The sequence below is a fragment of the Typopeltis vanoorti genome, chromosome 6 (assembly GCF_054136105.1).
Source record: "Typopeltis vanoorti isolate ZY-2024b chromosome 6, IOZ_Tvanoo_1.0, whole genome shotgun sequence".
Classification (NCBI taxonomy): Eukaryota; Metazoa; Arthropoda; class Arachnida; order Uropygi; family Thelyphonidae; genus Typopeltis; species Typopeltis vanoorti.
The window spans coordinates 8,465,928-8,481,706 of NC_143554.1; the positions used below are offsets into that span (position 1 = coordinate 8,465,928).

General features: G+C 36.2%; 1 protein-coding gene across 3 annotated transcripts in view; it reads right to left on the reverse strand.

Moving 5' to 3' along the window:
• mio (GATOR complex protein mio) overlaps window positions 1-15,779 on the reverse strand; it is a 349,531-nt gene that overhangs the window by 116,823 nt on the left and 216,929 nt on the right. For all 3 annotated transcript variants that reach the window (XM_090394033.1, XM_090394032.1, XM_090394034.1), the window contains exon 18: window positions 1,071-1,142. In XM_090394033.1, the coding sequence (XP_090250159.1) occupies window positions 1,071-1,142 (72 nt within the window). The remainder of the gene's footprint in view (window positions 1-1,070; window positions 1,143-15,779) is intronic.

The following is a 15,779-nucleotide window of genomic DNA, read 5'->3' on the forward strand; positions in this document are numbered from 1 at the left end:
ATGTGAAAGAAGGAACTCTAGGTCAAAGGGGTGTTAGTTTTGTTCATAGCTTCAGAAGGGGTCTCTGTTAAGAATATGGCTATTTTATCACCAATTGGTGGCAGTGATCATTCTGTGCTTTCTTAGGAAGTATCTAATTGTACTGATGATCTGATTAAAACAGGTTACATGCTGAACTACAAAGCTGGAAATTAGGATCAACTTAGGAGAATACTATCTTTGGTTCCATGGTATCAGTTACTGAATGGGGAAAATTATCATCAATCATGGATATCTTTAAATAAGAGCTTAAATGAAGCGGTATCTGAATGTATCCCTAGTGCTCGAAGAATAAATAGGTTGGGAGTGAAATGGATTTGCAACCTTATTAAGCAAGAGATCCACAAGAAGAAGATGACATGGAAAGAATATCAAGAATCAGAGTGAGAGGAGTTATGAAATATATAAAGCTCATGCCAGAAAAGTAACAAGTATTGTGCAGAAAGCTAATGAAAAGAAATTGGTCATGTAAAGGCAACCTAAAAGAATTTTATCGTTATGCCGTAAGCAAAATAATGAATGAATGTGAAAGAATAACTTTACTGATTGCAGATGGTACTGGCGTGTCTGAAGCTTGTTAATGAGATTGTTCAGTTAATGGGTGCTCACTTTGCTAAGTTATATCAACCAGACGAATGTAACATGGCTACATTCATCTGGTTGATATATCTTACATTCATCTAGTTGATACATTGGATGAAGAGTTAGAGGTTCATGAAAATGAGGTTGAAAAGCTGTTGCATAACCTGTATAAGATTTGTCTTTACAGGTGCTGAGTGTATCTAGTGTGAATGAATTTAAGGGAAGGTATGACAGCTGGTTTGGGTGATTTATAGCATCCCTCGAGGTCTCAGATAATAATAATAATAATTATAGATTATAATCAGTTATACTCTAATTTGTCTTAAGTTAACTGATAATTAACTAACTTGGGTTAACAGGTTCAATTAAGAAAAACTGTACTAGTTTTCTGTACAAAAATCATTAAACCAAGTTTACATTCAGAAGTTATAGAGAACTTTCACACATACCTTTCAAGAAGAAGGCTAAACTGTTTAGTGTCCATTTCTGAGCCCCAACCGCAGAGTTGTAAGGCCATCTTTCTGTATCAAAAGATAAAAATCATTTCAATTAAATATCTGAAGATTTTATTTTAGTTTATTCAAATAAAACAAACATCCTATCAAAATCTCAATATTTGAAAATGAATGCTAAACTAGATTTTTTTTTCATAAGTATCCAATTCTGTAGCTAGTCACAACATGACTAGGAAATCATGGCTGTGTTGTGCATAGCTACTACATTAATTGATGAGATTAGTAGTTTATTAAAAAAATTGACAACTGCATTTCTTCATTTTTATTTGTTTTCAATTATTATTATTATTTTCCTTATCTGGGAATCTATCCTTGACTTACAATTTTTTTAAAATAATGCACTTCTTAAACTTTACTGCAATAAGCATGTTAACTGAATGAAAATCAGTGTAAAATATTTCTAATTAATTCACATACGCTTCTGTTATTAAATGTTATGTTATTAAGTTATAAGCATAGAAATGGAGAAAAGATACTGTAAAAGGAATCAAAGATGATAAAGGTGACATGAAAACTGAAGATAAGGATATTCTAGATGTCTGGAGTAATTACTTTCAAAGACTGTTAAACAAACTAAGCAGTGAGAGAACCTTATCAGAAAATTTTCAAGAGGAATACATATCAATACTTGAGATAGAAAAAGTCATCAAAAACTTGAAATGTGAAGAGGCAGCTGGAGTAGATGATATTCGATCAGAAATGCTTAAGTATGGAGGTATAAAAGTTCTGCAATTTCTACGCTGCATAATTCAAAGTGCCTGGTCAGAAGGTCGAATTCCCGATGACTGGAGTAGAGCTCTCATAGTACCCATCTATAAAAAAGGGAATAAAGCTGAATGTGTGAATTAGAAAGGAATTTCTCTACTAAGTGTTCCAGTAAGAGTTATGCAAGCATACTTGAAAAGAGGTTGAGAAAGATTTTGAAAGAGAAACTTGAAGGAAAAATAAGCTGGGTTCAAGACAAATAGAGGTTGTCAAGCACAGATTTTCAATTTAAAACAAATAGTTCAGAAATCGTAGGATTATGGCAAGGATCTGTACTTAAGTTGGTAGATCTTTAAAAGGCATATGACAAGGTGCCCAGAGAAAAGCTTTTCAAGACACTAATATGGTGTGAATGGAACATTATACACAGCAATACAGAATTGAAGGATATACAAGAAGATGGTTTGATGTAAAATCAGTGGTAACACAAGGATGCACATTATCTCAACTCTTAATCCTCGTTGATATGGACCACATTATGAAAGAAAGTGGCATTAGGGCTGATATTAGAATTGGAGATTTCAAACTTACTTGTTTGATTTATGCAAATGATGCTGTACTAATAAACACATTGAGTGCAAGTTTCCAGGATTTTCTAACTAAATTGAATAACAGCTGTACACATTTTGGCATGAAAATCAGCAATAAAAAGACAAAAACTATGAAAATACTCAGGAGTGTAGAAAACTTCAGCTGTATTCTGAATGGAAATCCTATAGAACAAGTAAAATATTTCAGTTATTTAGACAGTTTTTAGTGAAGATGGCAGGTTAAATCTGGAAATAGACAACAGAATAAGCAAAGCTGGTACGGTGGGTAGCCAGCTGAATAAATTTATATGGAAAAAGAGAGAAATTAGCCAAAGCACAAAACTAGCAGTATACAAGAAGGTTTTCTAAACCAGTTTTAAGTTATGGATCTCTGAACTGGGTTAGAAATAAAGCACTTGATCAAAGTGCTTTATTTCTAAACCAGAGACAACAGATATGAGGGTTCTTAAAAAATTAGGGGAGTGAACCAATGGCATCAATGGCAGAATCATATTAAAAACGAAGATACTAGAAAGGATCTAGACATTTTTAGCATTAAACCCAGAGTGTTTAGTATTTACACATGGGTTCAATTCCGATTGGTGCAATGACTTTTAAATTTTCTTTTAGAATCTGGAAATGAACCGACTCGAGACCAAATAAAAAAAAAAAAAACATACATTTAATGAAACTAAAACCGTATATTGTTATGTTCCATCGAGTCGTTTTCGACTCCTGGTGATTCTATGAACATATATTCTACATTCAAATCTGTCCCTGGCTATATCTTTCAGAATTTCCAAGATCCCAGTTGCTTCTTTAACTCCATCCACCCATCTAATTCTTGGTCTTCCTCTTCTCCTGCTTCCATCAGCTTTAGCAAGCATCATCTTCTCCAGACTGTCATTTGCTCGCATAATATGTCCAAAGTATGATAATTTTTGCTCAATGATCATAGCTTTGAGGGAGTAATCTGGCTTTATTCTGTCTATCACTGATTTATTGGTTTGCTTTGCAGTCCATGGTATTCTTAGTAAGTGTCTCCAAACCCATAATTCAAATGCATCTATCTTCCTTCTTTCACTCTTTCTCAGGGTCCAACTTTCACATCCATACAGTACCACAGGGAATACCATTGCTTTCACGATTTTGATTTCTGTTGTGAGGCTAATATCTTTAAAGATCTTGCTTAATTTGTCATTGCTTTCTTTCTGAGTAATAATAATAATCTTCGAACTTCTTCAGTACAATAACCATCTTTATCAATTCAGGATCTTAGGAGCAAAAATTGTTAACTGCTTCCATTTTCTCCCCATCTACTTCAAAATCATTAAGTTCAGATATTGCCATAACTTTTGTCTTTTTGACGTTAAGTTTAAGACCATATTTAGCACTTTCTTCTTTAACTTTCATAATAAGTTCCTCCAAATCTTCTTTGCATTCTGCTAGCAAGGTGGTATCATCTGCATACCTCAAGTTATTAATATTAATTTTAATTAATATTAATAACTTATATTATTTAATATTATTATTATTATTATTAATTTTAATATTAACCAATTTTAATTCCAACTGAAGACTCCTCCAGCCCTGCCATTTTTAAAATGTATTCGCTGTACAAGTTAAACAGGTACGGAGATAAAATATATCCTTGTCGCACCCCCTTTACCTATAGTGAAATACTCAGTTTCTCCAAGATCTGTTCGGACAGTAGCTTCTTGTTAATAATAAAGATTCCTCAGAACGATAATGAAATGCTCTGGGACTGCCATTGTTCTTAACACATTCCACAGTTTCACATGATCTACAGAGTCAAAAGCCTTGATATGGTCAAGGAAACAAAAGTAGACATTCTTCTGATATTCCTGTGCTCTTTCTATTATCCATCTCACATTGGCGATTTTGATTTCTTGTTCCTCTGCCTTTTTGAAATCCTGTTCATCTGGCATTTCTCTCTTCATGAATGGTTCCAGTCTTTTCTGAATGATCTGAAGTAAGACTTTACTTGTATGAAAAATCAGTGCTATAGTTCTGTAATTTTTGCACTCTCTTGCATTGCCTTTCTTCAATAAAGGTATATAAACTGATTTCTTCCATTCCCTAGGCCATGTAGTTGTGATCCAAATTTGCTGACATAGAGCTGTTAAACTTTTAACTGCCTCTTCTCCCAGGGTTTTGACCATCTCAATAGGTATTCCATCGCCTCCTGGTGTTTTTTTACTGGATAGCTGTTGCAGTGCCCATCTCACTTCACTCTCCACACGTACTGGCTCATATGTATAATCCTGCTCTTCAAATTTCTCAGTAATTTTGGAGTCTTTTCTTGTAAAGGGACTCTGTCTTTCCATCTTTCTTTGATGTCTGCAGCTTCTGTAAGATATCCTTTGTGTTTACTTTTCAATATTGTCACCTTGGCACTAAACTTCCCTGTTAGTTCTCTGATCTTTCTGAAAAGATCTCGTTTTTCCTTTCTTGTTTTGGTCTTCTATATGTTGGCATTCCTAGTTAAAGTATTTTTCCTTTATATATATATATATATATACATATACACACACACACTTTAAATAAAATTACATAAATAACTACAAAATTAACTGGTTCCATGGCCTTCTAAAATAAATCTACACTTCAGAGATTTTCTAATCCAAAAAATATTAAAATCACCCATTCTCTAATTCAATTATTGGATTGTTTGACATATATTTAATCACGTCTACCAGACTAAACATCTTGTTTTCACAACAACAAAAATGTTCATCAGAGTCAGTTTCCTTGTTAGGGCCTTTACTGAAAATATAAAATTTTCTTCTTCTTTTCCATGGGATCCTTTTTTTTTTTGTCCCTTATAAGTATTAAGGGACAAAATATTATTTTATTTTGTCCCTTAATACTTACTACATAATATTACTTAATACACAATATTATTCCTCACAATATTTTTGGCAGGAGAAAGAAGTTTCTTGTACTATTCATAAACAACCGATCTAAGTAGAGATCTTCATGTTAAGCTACTTTACAGTTTCAAATGTCACCAATTGCTGTTTTGCCATCAGGTGTCCTTAAGACAGAAGATGAAATTTTCTATTCAGCGTTTCCTCGAACATTCAATTAGAATGCCGGCTGCAATATCTTCTTTTCGTAGACAGGCTTATACGTTGGTTATGCATTATTAAAACACTTAAGGAATAGAACAACGTAGTTAAGGATATAAATTAAATTAAACTTTAATAAATATTTTCCGATATTTCGGCAATGTCACATTGCCATCTTCTAAAGGAACTTACAAAAAAAGCACGTGCACGTAGGCACTAGCATGTATCCAGAGTATGGTCCGCAAGACCACAATGGCTGTACTTGTGAAACCGGATGTAGTCCTTGTGTTCAGAAATTCTGATATTCGCTGTCCTGCCTGTTTGGCCAAAGTAAGACAGATTACAACTGCAAGAGACCTGGTATACACCAGGTAGGTCTAGGGGAAGTGGTTGGTCTTTAGTGGAGTGGATAAGGGATGCCAATTTTCTGGAAGGTTTGTAACAGGAGGTCAGGTCATGCTTTTTTAAGATTTTGGTAATCTTTTCCAAGGTGCCTCGGATGTAGGGAATGGTGATGGATTTAGAGTAATCCTTGTTGTGGAGGGGGGAGGGGAGGGGATCTGTGGTTTGTAGGTTCTAATATTTTTTGGACTTTTTTTGGGGGGTAGCCATTGGCTGAGAAAGTGTTGAGGATGTGATTTAGTTCAGTGTTTAGGGCCAAGTCGTTTGAACAGATTAGTTTAGCCCTGTTGTATAGTGTTTTTACTACTCCATATTGTTGTGTGGGGGGGTGGTGGGATTGTTGGTGAATGTATCTGCCTGTATGGGTGGGTTTTCTGTAAACTGAGAAAACCAAGGTTCCATTAGGCTGGCGGGTGACTAGTGTGTCTAGGAAAGGAAGGCTGTTTTTTTCCTCTTTTTTCAGGGTGAATTTGATTCTGGGGTGTTGGTTGTTTAAGTGTGTTAAGAAGGAGAGAAGTGTTTCAGAGCCATGTGGCCAAATTGCGAACACATCATCAACATAGCGAAGCCATATGGTTGGTTTTTGTGGGGCAGAGGCTAAGACTTTTTCTTCAAAGGTCTCCATGAAGAAATTGGCCAAGGGTGGGGAGAGTGGTGAACCCATGGCTGTCCCCTCTATTTGTTTGTAGAATTTTCCTTGCCAAACGAAATAGCCTGAGTTCATTGTGAACTGAAATAAGGCTGAGATATCGGGAGAAAATTTAGCTTTTAGCTCTAGAGTTTCCTTGAGTGGGACATTTGTGAATAAAGAGGAGACGTCAAAGCTGACCATTATGTCAGTATGTTGGAGTGTAAGGTTTTCTATGCTGGCTTTGAAATGGGCTGAGTTTTTTATGTGTGATGGTGTGTTGCCAGTATAGTGTGTGAGCTCTTTGGCCAAATGTTTAGCTAATTTGTATGTGGGGGAATCGATGCCATCCACTATGGGACGTAATGGCACATTTTCTTTATGTATTTTTGGGAGTCCGTAAATACGGGGGGGGGGGTATAGAGTTAAATGGCTTTAATCTGTTGGTAACTTCTACAGGCCAAGAAGTGACTCTCTTAAGGAGCCTGTGAAGTTTTCTAATTTGAGAGTTGGTGGGATTGTAATTGATGGGGAGGTAAGTAGCCCGATCTAAGAGAAGAGCATTCAGCTTACCTGTGTAGTCCTTTTGGTTAAGGACTACAGTTGCGTTTCCCTTATCCGCTTTGGTGATAACTATTTCTTTATTATTCTTCATTTCCTCTAGAGCTTTATATTCCTTGTTGGATATGTTGGATTTTGGTGGGACTGCTTTGGAAAGGACACAAGCTACAACCAGTCTCACACTGTTGGCGACTTGATGTGGAAGGTGGCGGATTCCGCGTTCGATCTGGATCATAATATCCTCACTGGGTATTTTTTTTGGGAGCAATCGCGAAGTTGTGGCCATGTGACAGCGCGTTGATTGCTTCAGGCTTCAGGGTGACTGAAGAACGGACTACATCCGGTTTCACAAGTACAGCCATTCTGGTCTTGCATATTCTGTGGCGTGTATCCATGCTCTGGATACACGCCACAGAATACGGTGGAAGAAAGCTACAATAATACACCGTAGCAAATACAAATACGAAAGACTATTTATGGAATCAGCCTCAGCCCTAAGAAATTCTCCGAACCTCAACAAATTTGGATGTATGCGACTGCCCCAAATTTGGGAGGCTTACATCAGCAGACCTTCAGCACAACGGCCAAGAACACCTACTTAGCCCGCTAGAGGGCACCATCAGGACTTTTAGGAGAACAATTAGCTTCATCTCTTCATTCCCAGTTACTGTGTTTGTAGTGCCTACGTGCACGTGCTTTTTTTGTAAGTTCCTTTAGAAGATGGCAATGTGACATTGCCGAAATATCGGAAAATATTTATTAAAGTTTAATTTAATTTATATCCTTAACTACGTTGTTCTATTCCTTAAGTGTTTTAATAATATCTTCTTTTATTTACTAAATACTTGTTGGCAGTCTCAACTCCTTCATTTTAAAGGCTCACAGTTCTACGATTCCTTTTCAGAATGTTTTATTAATATTCTTCCAACCATGTAAAACTTCCTAAGAGCAAGATTTCTCCGGTCTGCATTCTTAAACTTCCATTAGCTCTCTCTCATTTTCTTCATTACCCTGATACCGAATGCGCTCTGTCAGCTGTCATTCACCCATCAAACTCCTTGGTGGGCATGCGCACTCCATGTAAATGGAAAGCGAGAAGCTTGAACACGTTCTCTCCGTTAGCATAACAAGAGTGTCTTTTCAAAACGACACTTAATAATATTAAAATACAATAAAAAAAAGATTGAAGGTAACATAATTATCAGAAATTTAGTAAGTACATCAAAATTTCAAATGCTTTACATTTCATTTTGACAATAATAATATCAATAATGGGCACATCGAAAATGCTGATATACGTGTTACGAAACCAAAACTAATAATATATTAACATAAGCAATTCGTAAAAATATGCATAATTTTAAATTATGATTATTTTTACAGTAGCCAGCTGAATGAATTTATGTGGAAAAAGAGAGAAATTAGCCAGAGCACCAAACTAGCAGCATACAAGAAGGTTTTCTAAACCAGTTTTAAATTATGGATCTCGGAACTGGGTTAGGAATAAAGCACTTAATCAAAGACTAGAGACAACAGATATGAGAGTTCTTAAAAAATTCGGGGAGTGAACCAATGGCATCAATGGCAGAATCATATTAAAAACGAAGATACTAGAAAGGATCTAGGCATTGTTAGCATTAAAGAATGTGCCAGAAGAGCTAACCTAAAGTGGTATGGCAACTTAAATAGAATGGGTGAGGAAAGGTTAGCAAAACAGTGATTTGACAGTGGCAAAGAGTGTTAGCAAAACAGGTGTTTGATGGCAGGAAAGAGATCCAGAGGAAGACCAAAGTCCAGGTAGATAAATTCAGTCAGAAGTGCCTTAGAAGCACGAAATATTAAACATGACAATATTGGAGTGCTCACAAGTAGTAGATTGATTTGAAGGAAAATTACTGATAGGAGAATAATCATGTAAAGCTGTCATGGTAACATGAATACCCCTCCTTGGGGGGGGGTACACATCAGGAAATTGATGATCATGACATAATGAAATGAGGAGGAGGCACTAAAGCTGCCTAAACTGTATACAAATTCTGTTGGAGCTTTTCTACTTGGGTTATACTATAAATTAAAGATACCAAGAAATTATATACTTGGTTTAATCCTTTATCCAAGTAAAGCAAACAACTTTGCACCTGAACTATTTTCAGGACTGGGGCAACTCGTATAAAGAAGCTAATGACTTCACATCACTTGCCTTAGTACTAAATAGAGACCTCAATAAAGGTCGAAACTGGTCTGGGTAGTGACCCTTTCTATAACGCATAGTATTATACATGTCCGCAAGGAGATGTGCTTTGCATTATGGGATACTAAGGCAAGTGATGTGACGTCATTAGCTTCATTATAAGAGTTGCCCCAGTCCTGAAAATAGTTCAGGTGCAAACGTATTTGCTTGCACTTGGATAAAGGATTAAACCAAGTATATAATTTCTTGGTATCTTTAATTTATTATATACAAATTTGGCATTAGGGATGGATGGTATATATGCATGGATGCTAAAAGAGTGTTCAGCTTAACTGGCTGTATAATTTGCATCTCAGCACAGGGATGATCCCATGGGAGTGCAAAGAATGTATGACTACAGAAGTGCGGTGCAAAGCCTGATATGTTGATTGGCTAATTAGTATCTCTGGAGTGGTAGTGAAGATTTCAGAATAAGTTAGTAAGAGCTCATATACATAAATGGGTTTACAGATTATCTATACTTTGCAATGAATAGCATGGTGTTATTAAGGGAAAGTCATGTTTGAATAATTTGCTCATATTTTATAATAAGGTAACAGCTGAGTTAGACAAGGGGGAATGGATACACTATGATACTTTGAGACTTTGGTAAAGCTTTTGACTGGATGGTAAAGATTTGACTTTAAAACCAAAAATTTGGCTTAGATATGTGGACGATATATTCCTCATATGGGAGCATGGTACTGAGAATCTTAACAAGTTCCTCGACCACTTAAACAACCGCCATCAAGATATAAAATTGACTATGGAGATTGAAGAAAATAGTTCCATCTGCTTCCTAGATGTTAAACTCACCAAGACGCCTGAATCAATTAAAGTCTCTATTTTTAGAAAGCCAACACACACAGACAGATATTTGCATGCGTCCTCCCATCACCATCCAGCGCAAAAGTTGGGTATTATATCAACTCTAGCGAATCGTGCAAGATCTGTACTGTCAGATGAAGAAGAACTAAAAAAGGAACTACAACATCTTAAATGGACCTTTAAAAACAATGGCTACTCTCTAAAAAGTATTAACAACCAATTATCCCGCCACCAACGTAACAACGTAGAGACACAGGACGACTCCAAAGGTCATATCGTCTTGCCATATATCAGCACACTATCCAAAAAGCTGAGCAGAATTCTAAAGAAGTTTAACATAAAAACGTGCTTCTCGACTCTGCCAAAAATAAGATCACGCTTCAACAACTATAAACAACCTCACAACCTTCTACAATTCCCAGGTGTATACAAGGTCACTTGTGAATGCGGAAAGCCTTACTATGGACAGACAGAAAAATCTATCTTACTACGTCTCGAAGAGCATCAGAGAGACATTGCTTATAAGAGAACCAGAGCTACTGCTCTGTCGGGCCATGTCCTGCTTTCAATAAACACGAACAACGAAGGCCACCAACATGAAATAGATTGGACATTGACTTCAAACCTACACATCAGCCATGATGAAACAGAGCGCCGCATTGTCGAGTCAAGGGAAATCACCTTAGACCCTTTTCATTTGAATAATAATCTTAGCTATAATTTGGCAGACTCTTTCAACTCTACTATTAGATACTGGAGATCGCGTGATTCCACACACGCACAGGTGTACAACAATGGAACTTTAACTCGGACTGTAGTTCAAGCTCATAACTGTAATTTACAGTCGAATATTATGGCTTTATAGTTGTATAGCTTTAGAGTGTGTCAATGTTAATTTAAGTGTCTTTTATTGTCTTTCTATGTTCTTATCGCCTGAAGAAGTCATTTTTGACGAAACATGTTGCGTTTTTTTCAAATAAATGTCATAGTGTTATAATTCTCGGGTTTAAGTCAGTTAATTTAAAAAATGAACATATCCCAACCCCGAGTTAATAGTACGTTTCATATATATATATATATATGTCCTTTATATGCAATCAAGCATGTCTGGCCACCTCTGTGATAAATGAGCAAATGTACAGAAATTATTATGCAATTGTGAATGCAGTTTTGTAGGCTTCAAATTGGAACAGGTTGATAATGACATTACACAAGTGGTTCTATGGAGATGTTGAAAGTTGAAATGCATGTACACAAATGCCAGAAGTATCAGAAATATAGGAGAGGAGTTTTTTTTTGGCATTGGTCAGCACAACTTAGACAAAAATTATAGGTATTAGTGAGACCTGGTTGACAGCAGGTGATATAGTTACAGGAATAGAATGTAAAAGGTATTATATTTTCAGGGAAGATATAGGGAATAGGACAGGTATTGCTGATAATATATGAAGATCACATCAACCAACCAACAAAATTAGAAGTTAGAGGATCTTAGATTTGGGGAAGGGGTTCATTTGAGACTGTGTGGTCTGGTCAATCAGCCAAAATATACTGTTTGTTACTGCTATAGACCAAGGGGTCCACAGGAAGATATAGACATCATGCATTAGCAGATTAGCACAATGAGTGCAGACTAAACAATTATTATGGGAGACTAACTACGAGACTAATTGTCACCAGCTTAGGACATAGATTGACTAAGCAGGTGACAGGTCTGTGGAATGCTCCCTATGATGATAGGTTGAAGGTTTGTGGGTTACAAAGTTTAGTTGATAGGTAGAAAAGAGAGGACATATTAGAAACTTTTAAGATATTAAAGAGGTTTTATAAAATTGATGCAAAGGAAATATTTCAATATATGACAAACAGAGTACTAGAGGTTATCTGTGGAAGTTGTGTGGTTAGTAGGGGTGTGTGGACTGGATTTTTTGTATGGAGAGTGGTGAATTAGTGCCAGAATTGATTGTGAGATCCCTGACAGTGAATGAGTTTAAGGAGAGGTATGATAGGTTTTGCAGTTAAATAGTTAGTTTGGGTCTACCACGATGAGTCTCCAGACTCCACTGAGATATCATGTAATAATAATGTAGATACACTTGAGAAAAGGCTAAAAAAATCTGAAGGAAAAATCTGATTAGGTTTCTATGAAGCCATTAAACCTAACATATAAGAAGGTGTATGGGGTGTGTGGAGAGGTAGCACCTTAGTATCGATGTCAGCCGCTGATCTTGGGGTCAGGATGTTGGACTGTGGTCCTCACATACACTCAACTCTCACTTATGGCTCCAAGAAGTTGGTAGTGCACACCAGTGGCCACACCCCGGTAAACCGCCTCAGCTGGCAGACTAAACTAAGTGAGGGTATCAGCAATATAGAATGCTGTAAATAGGGAATGTCACCCTTTATGTGCACGAAGTCTGGAATGGCCAAGATGGCAGAAGAATCAACACTGACTGATCAATGGCATGACAGCAAGATGTGTGGCACATCGAGGGCACACTCCTGACATCTAAGGGATTTGTGGCCAGCTGTCGTGGAAGAGATCGGAGCCTCACCATGTATTTATCCATTATCAACCATGAAACACACCATGTCACAATATGAAATTAGAGATGTGGTTGAGACCCCTGCAACCATCAGCTCTTATAGCTACAGAGAAGAAGAGCTTGAAACCAGGAATTGTAAGACAAAAACTACTAAGGTAGTGTATGAAGATAATATCCCAAACCCTCCAGGGAGGATATTCTCAGATGTCCCTTGTCTGAAAACCAGGAGCAATCTCTTGAAAATAGTAACATGGAACGTCAGAACACTCTACGAGGCAGGCAAATTAGATAACCTACTCCAGGAATTAGAAGTGATGAAGGCCGATATTGCAGGTATCAGTGAAGTGAGGTGGACAGATAATACAGGCATAATAATAAGAAAAAAATCACACTGTAATCTACTCTGGCAGTGACTTACACCTTAATGGAGTAGCACTTGTCCTAAGTAATAGAATTGCAAAATCTCTACAGGGATAGTGGCCCATAAATGACATAATAATAACAGCCAAAATAAATGCACAACCATTCAACCTGTATATTATCCAAGAATATGCGCCAACCCAAGATCACCCACATGAAGAGTTGGAACAATTTTATGAAGACATCCAAACTGCAATCTCCAGTGCTAAGTCAAATGATGTTATTATAATGATGGGCAACCTAAATGCAAAAGTGGGCTCAGAAAAAATCTCATTTTGCATGGAAACCAAGGGCTTGGAATCAGAAATGAAAGAGGTGAAAGATTAATTAAATTCTGAGAAACCAATGACCTAATAATTGCCAACACTGTTTAAACATCCTCCCAGAAGACTATATACCTAGAAAAGCCCTGGGGACATCTATAGAAATCAAATTGACTATATAATAATAAGCAAAAGATTCCGAAATACAATAACACAAACAAAAACATATCCTGGAGCAGACATAGGATCGGACCACAACCCAGTGATTGCAAAAATCAAAATAAAACTTAAGATACCAAGCCAACCATTCATAAGAGGAACTTATAATTCAGACTCACTTAACAACCAAGAAGTTAAAGACTGTTTTATAAAAGAATTCACAAAATCCCTTAACAAGTCTGACACCACAACTCACACAGAAAATAGAACACCAATTGATGAAATTAACGCGAACTGGCAAACATTCAAGAATAGCATCAATGAAGCAGCCAAAAATACACTCCCACAATTAAAAAGGAAAAGGAATAAACCTTGGATGAATGAAAAAATACTGACGTTGATGGAACAAAGAAAAAAGTTAAAGAACAAACCCGAATATAAAAGCATGAATAAAGAAATAAAGAATGCAGGAAAGCCAAAGAGGAATGGATTAAACATAAATGTATAGATATAGAAAACCTTGATAGAAAACACAGAAGCAGAGAAATGCATGAAAAGATCAGAGAAATGACAAGCAGGACAAATACAGCAAACCATGCAAGTGTCATTAGAGACTCAAGAGACCATATTTAAATGGATAAAAAAGAAATCATAGAAAGATGGATTAAATACACAAGGAAATTATATGAACAACAAAGAAATGATATACCTGAACAGACTGATTTAGAAGGACCATCCATTTTACTCTGTGAAGTTGAAAATGCCATCAGAAACTAAAACCACATAAAGCTGCAGGAATAGATAACATCTTGGCAGAATGGTTGAGGACTCTCAATGAAGGAGGACTGAAATTTCTAACAAAATTATGCAATAAAATATATAAGACTGGATTTCTACCCAAAGATATTAATCACTTAATTTCCGTTCCAATTCCCAAAAAAACAAAAGCTACAAGATGTGAAGCGTTCAGGAAAATCAGCCTCATCAGTCAAGTATCAAAAGTCCTCCTATACGTTATTCTTGAAAGAAATAAAAGAAAAATAAACATAGAAATAAATGATACACAAAATGGCTTCAAGGAAAATGTAGGTACAAGAGAAGGTATTTTCAACGTCAAAACCATCAGAAAGATATCTAGAAAAACAAAAAGATGTGTACCTCTGCTTCATAGATTACAAAAAGGCATTCGACAATGTCCAACATGAACAATTAATTGAAATCCTTTCAAAAATAGGCATGGATGGAAAATACATTAGGCTATTAACTAATCTTTACTGGGAACAGACTGCATCTTTGAGAATAAATAGAGAGACTTCAGAAGAATTCCCAGTTCAGAAAGGTATGAGAAAAGACAAGGCTATGTCTTTTCTCCGATTCTCTTTAACCTATACACAGAAGAAATATTTAATAAAATTAGTAACCTCAAAGGAATCACTGTAGGGGACAGAAATATTAATAACCTAAGATATGCAGATGACACGGTTCTTCTAGCTGAAAACAAATATGACTCAAAACTCTTATAGATGAAACCCTCAAGTATAGCGAACAGTATGGCCTCAGTTTCAACTTTAAAAAGACAAAAATCATGATCATTTCAAGAGAAAAGAAAATACCAAAAACATGAATCGATATAAAAGGAAATAAATTAGAACAGGTGCAAAAATACATATACCTCGGACACTTGATCACAGAGAATGGCAGGACAGAAGATGAAATTAGAAAAAGGATTGAAATTGCAAGGTCAACTTTCAACAGTATGAAAAATCTACTAACATCTAGAGAATGAAATCTGAAAACAATACTAAGTCTCCAAAAGCTACATATGGGCTACGTTATTATATGGAGTAGAGACATGAACACTCTCCAGTCTGAGTGTGAAAAAACTGGAGGCCTTTGAAATGTGAATGCTGCGAAGAATTATAAGAATATCATGGAAAGAAAAAAAAGACAAATGAAGAGGTACTAGAGATGGCAGGCGTCAACAGGAGAGTGATGAAAGAAATTAAAAAGAAAAAAGTCAGATATTTTGGACATATTCTGAGACAACTGCCTACAAAGGACACTTCTCGAAGGAACTGTTGAGGTAAAGAGAAAGAGAGGAAGACAAAGACTGAAATGGATGAAAAATTTAGAAGACTAGACCTATCTCTCATATGAGGAATGCAGCAGAGAGGCACAGAATAGGACATGGTGGAGACACATGGTAGTCAATCTCCTGG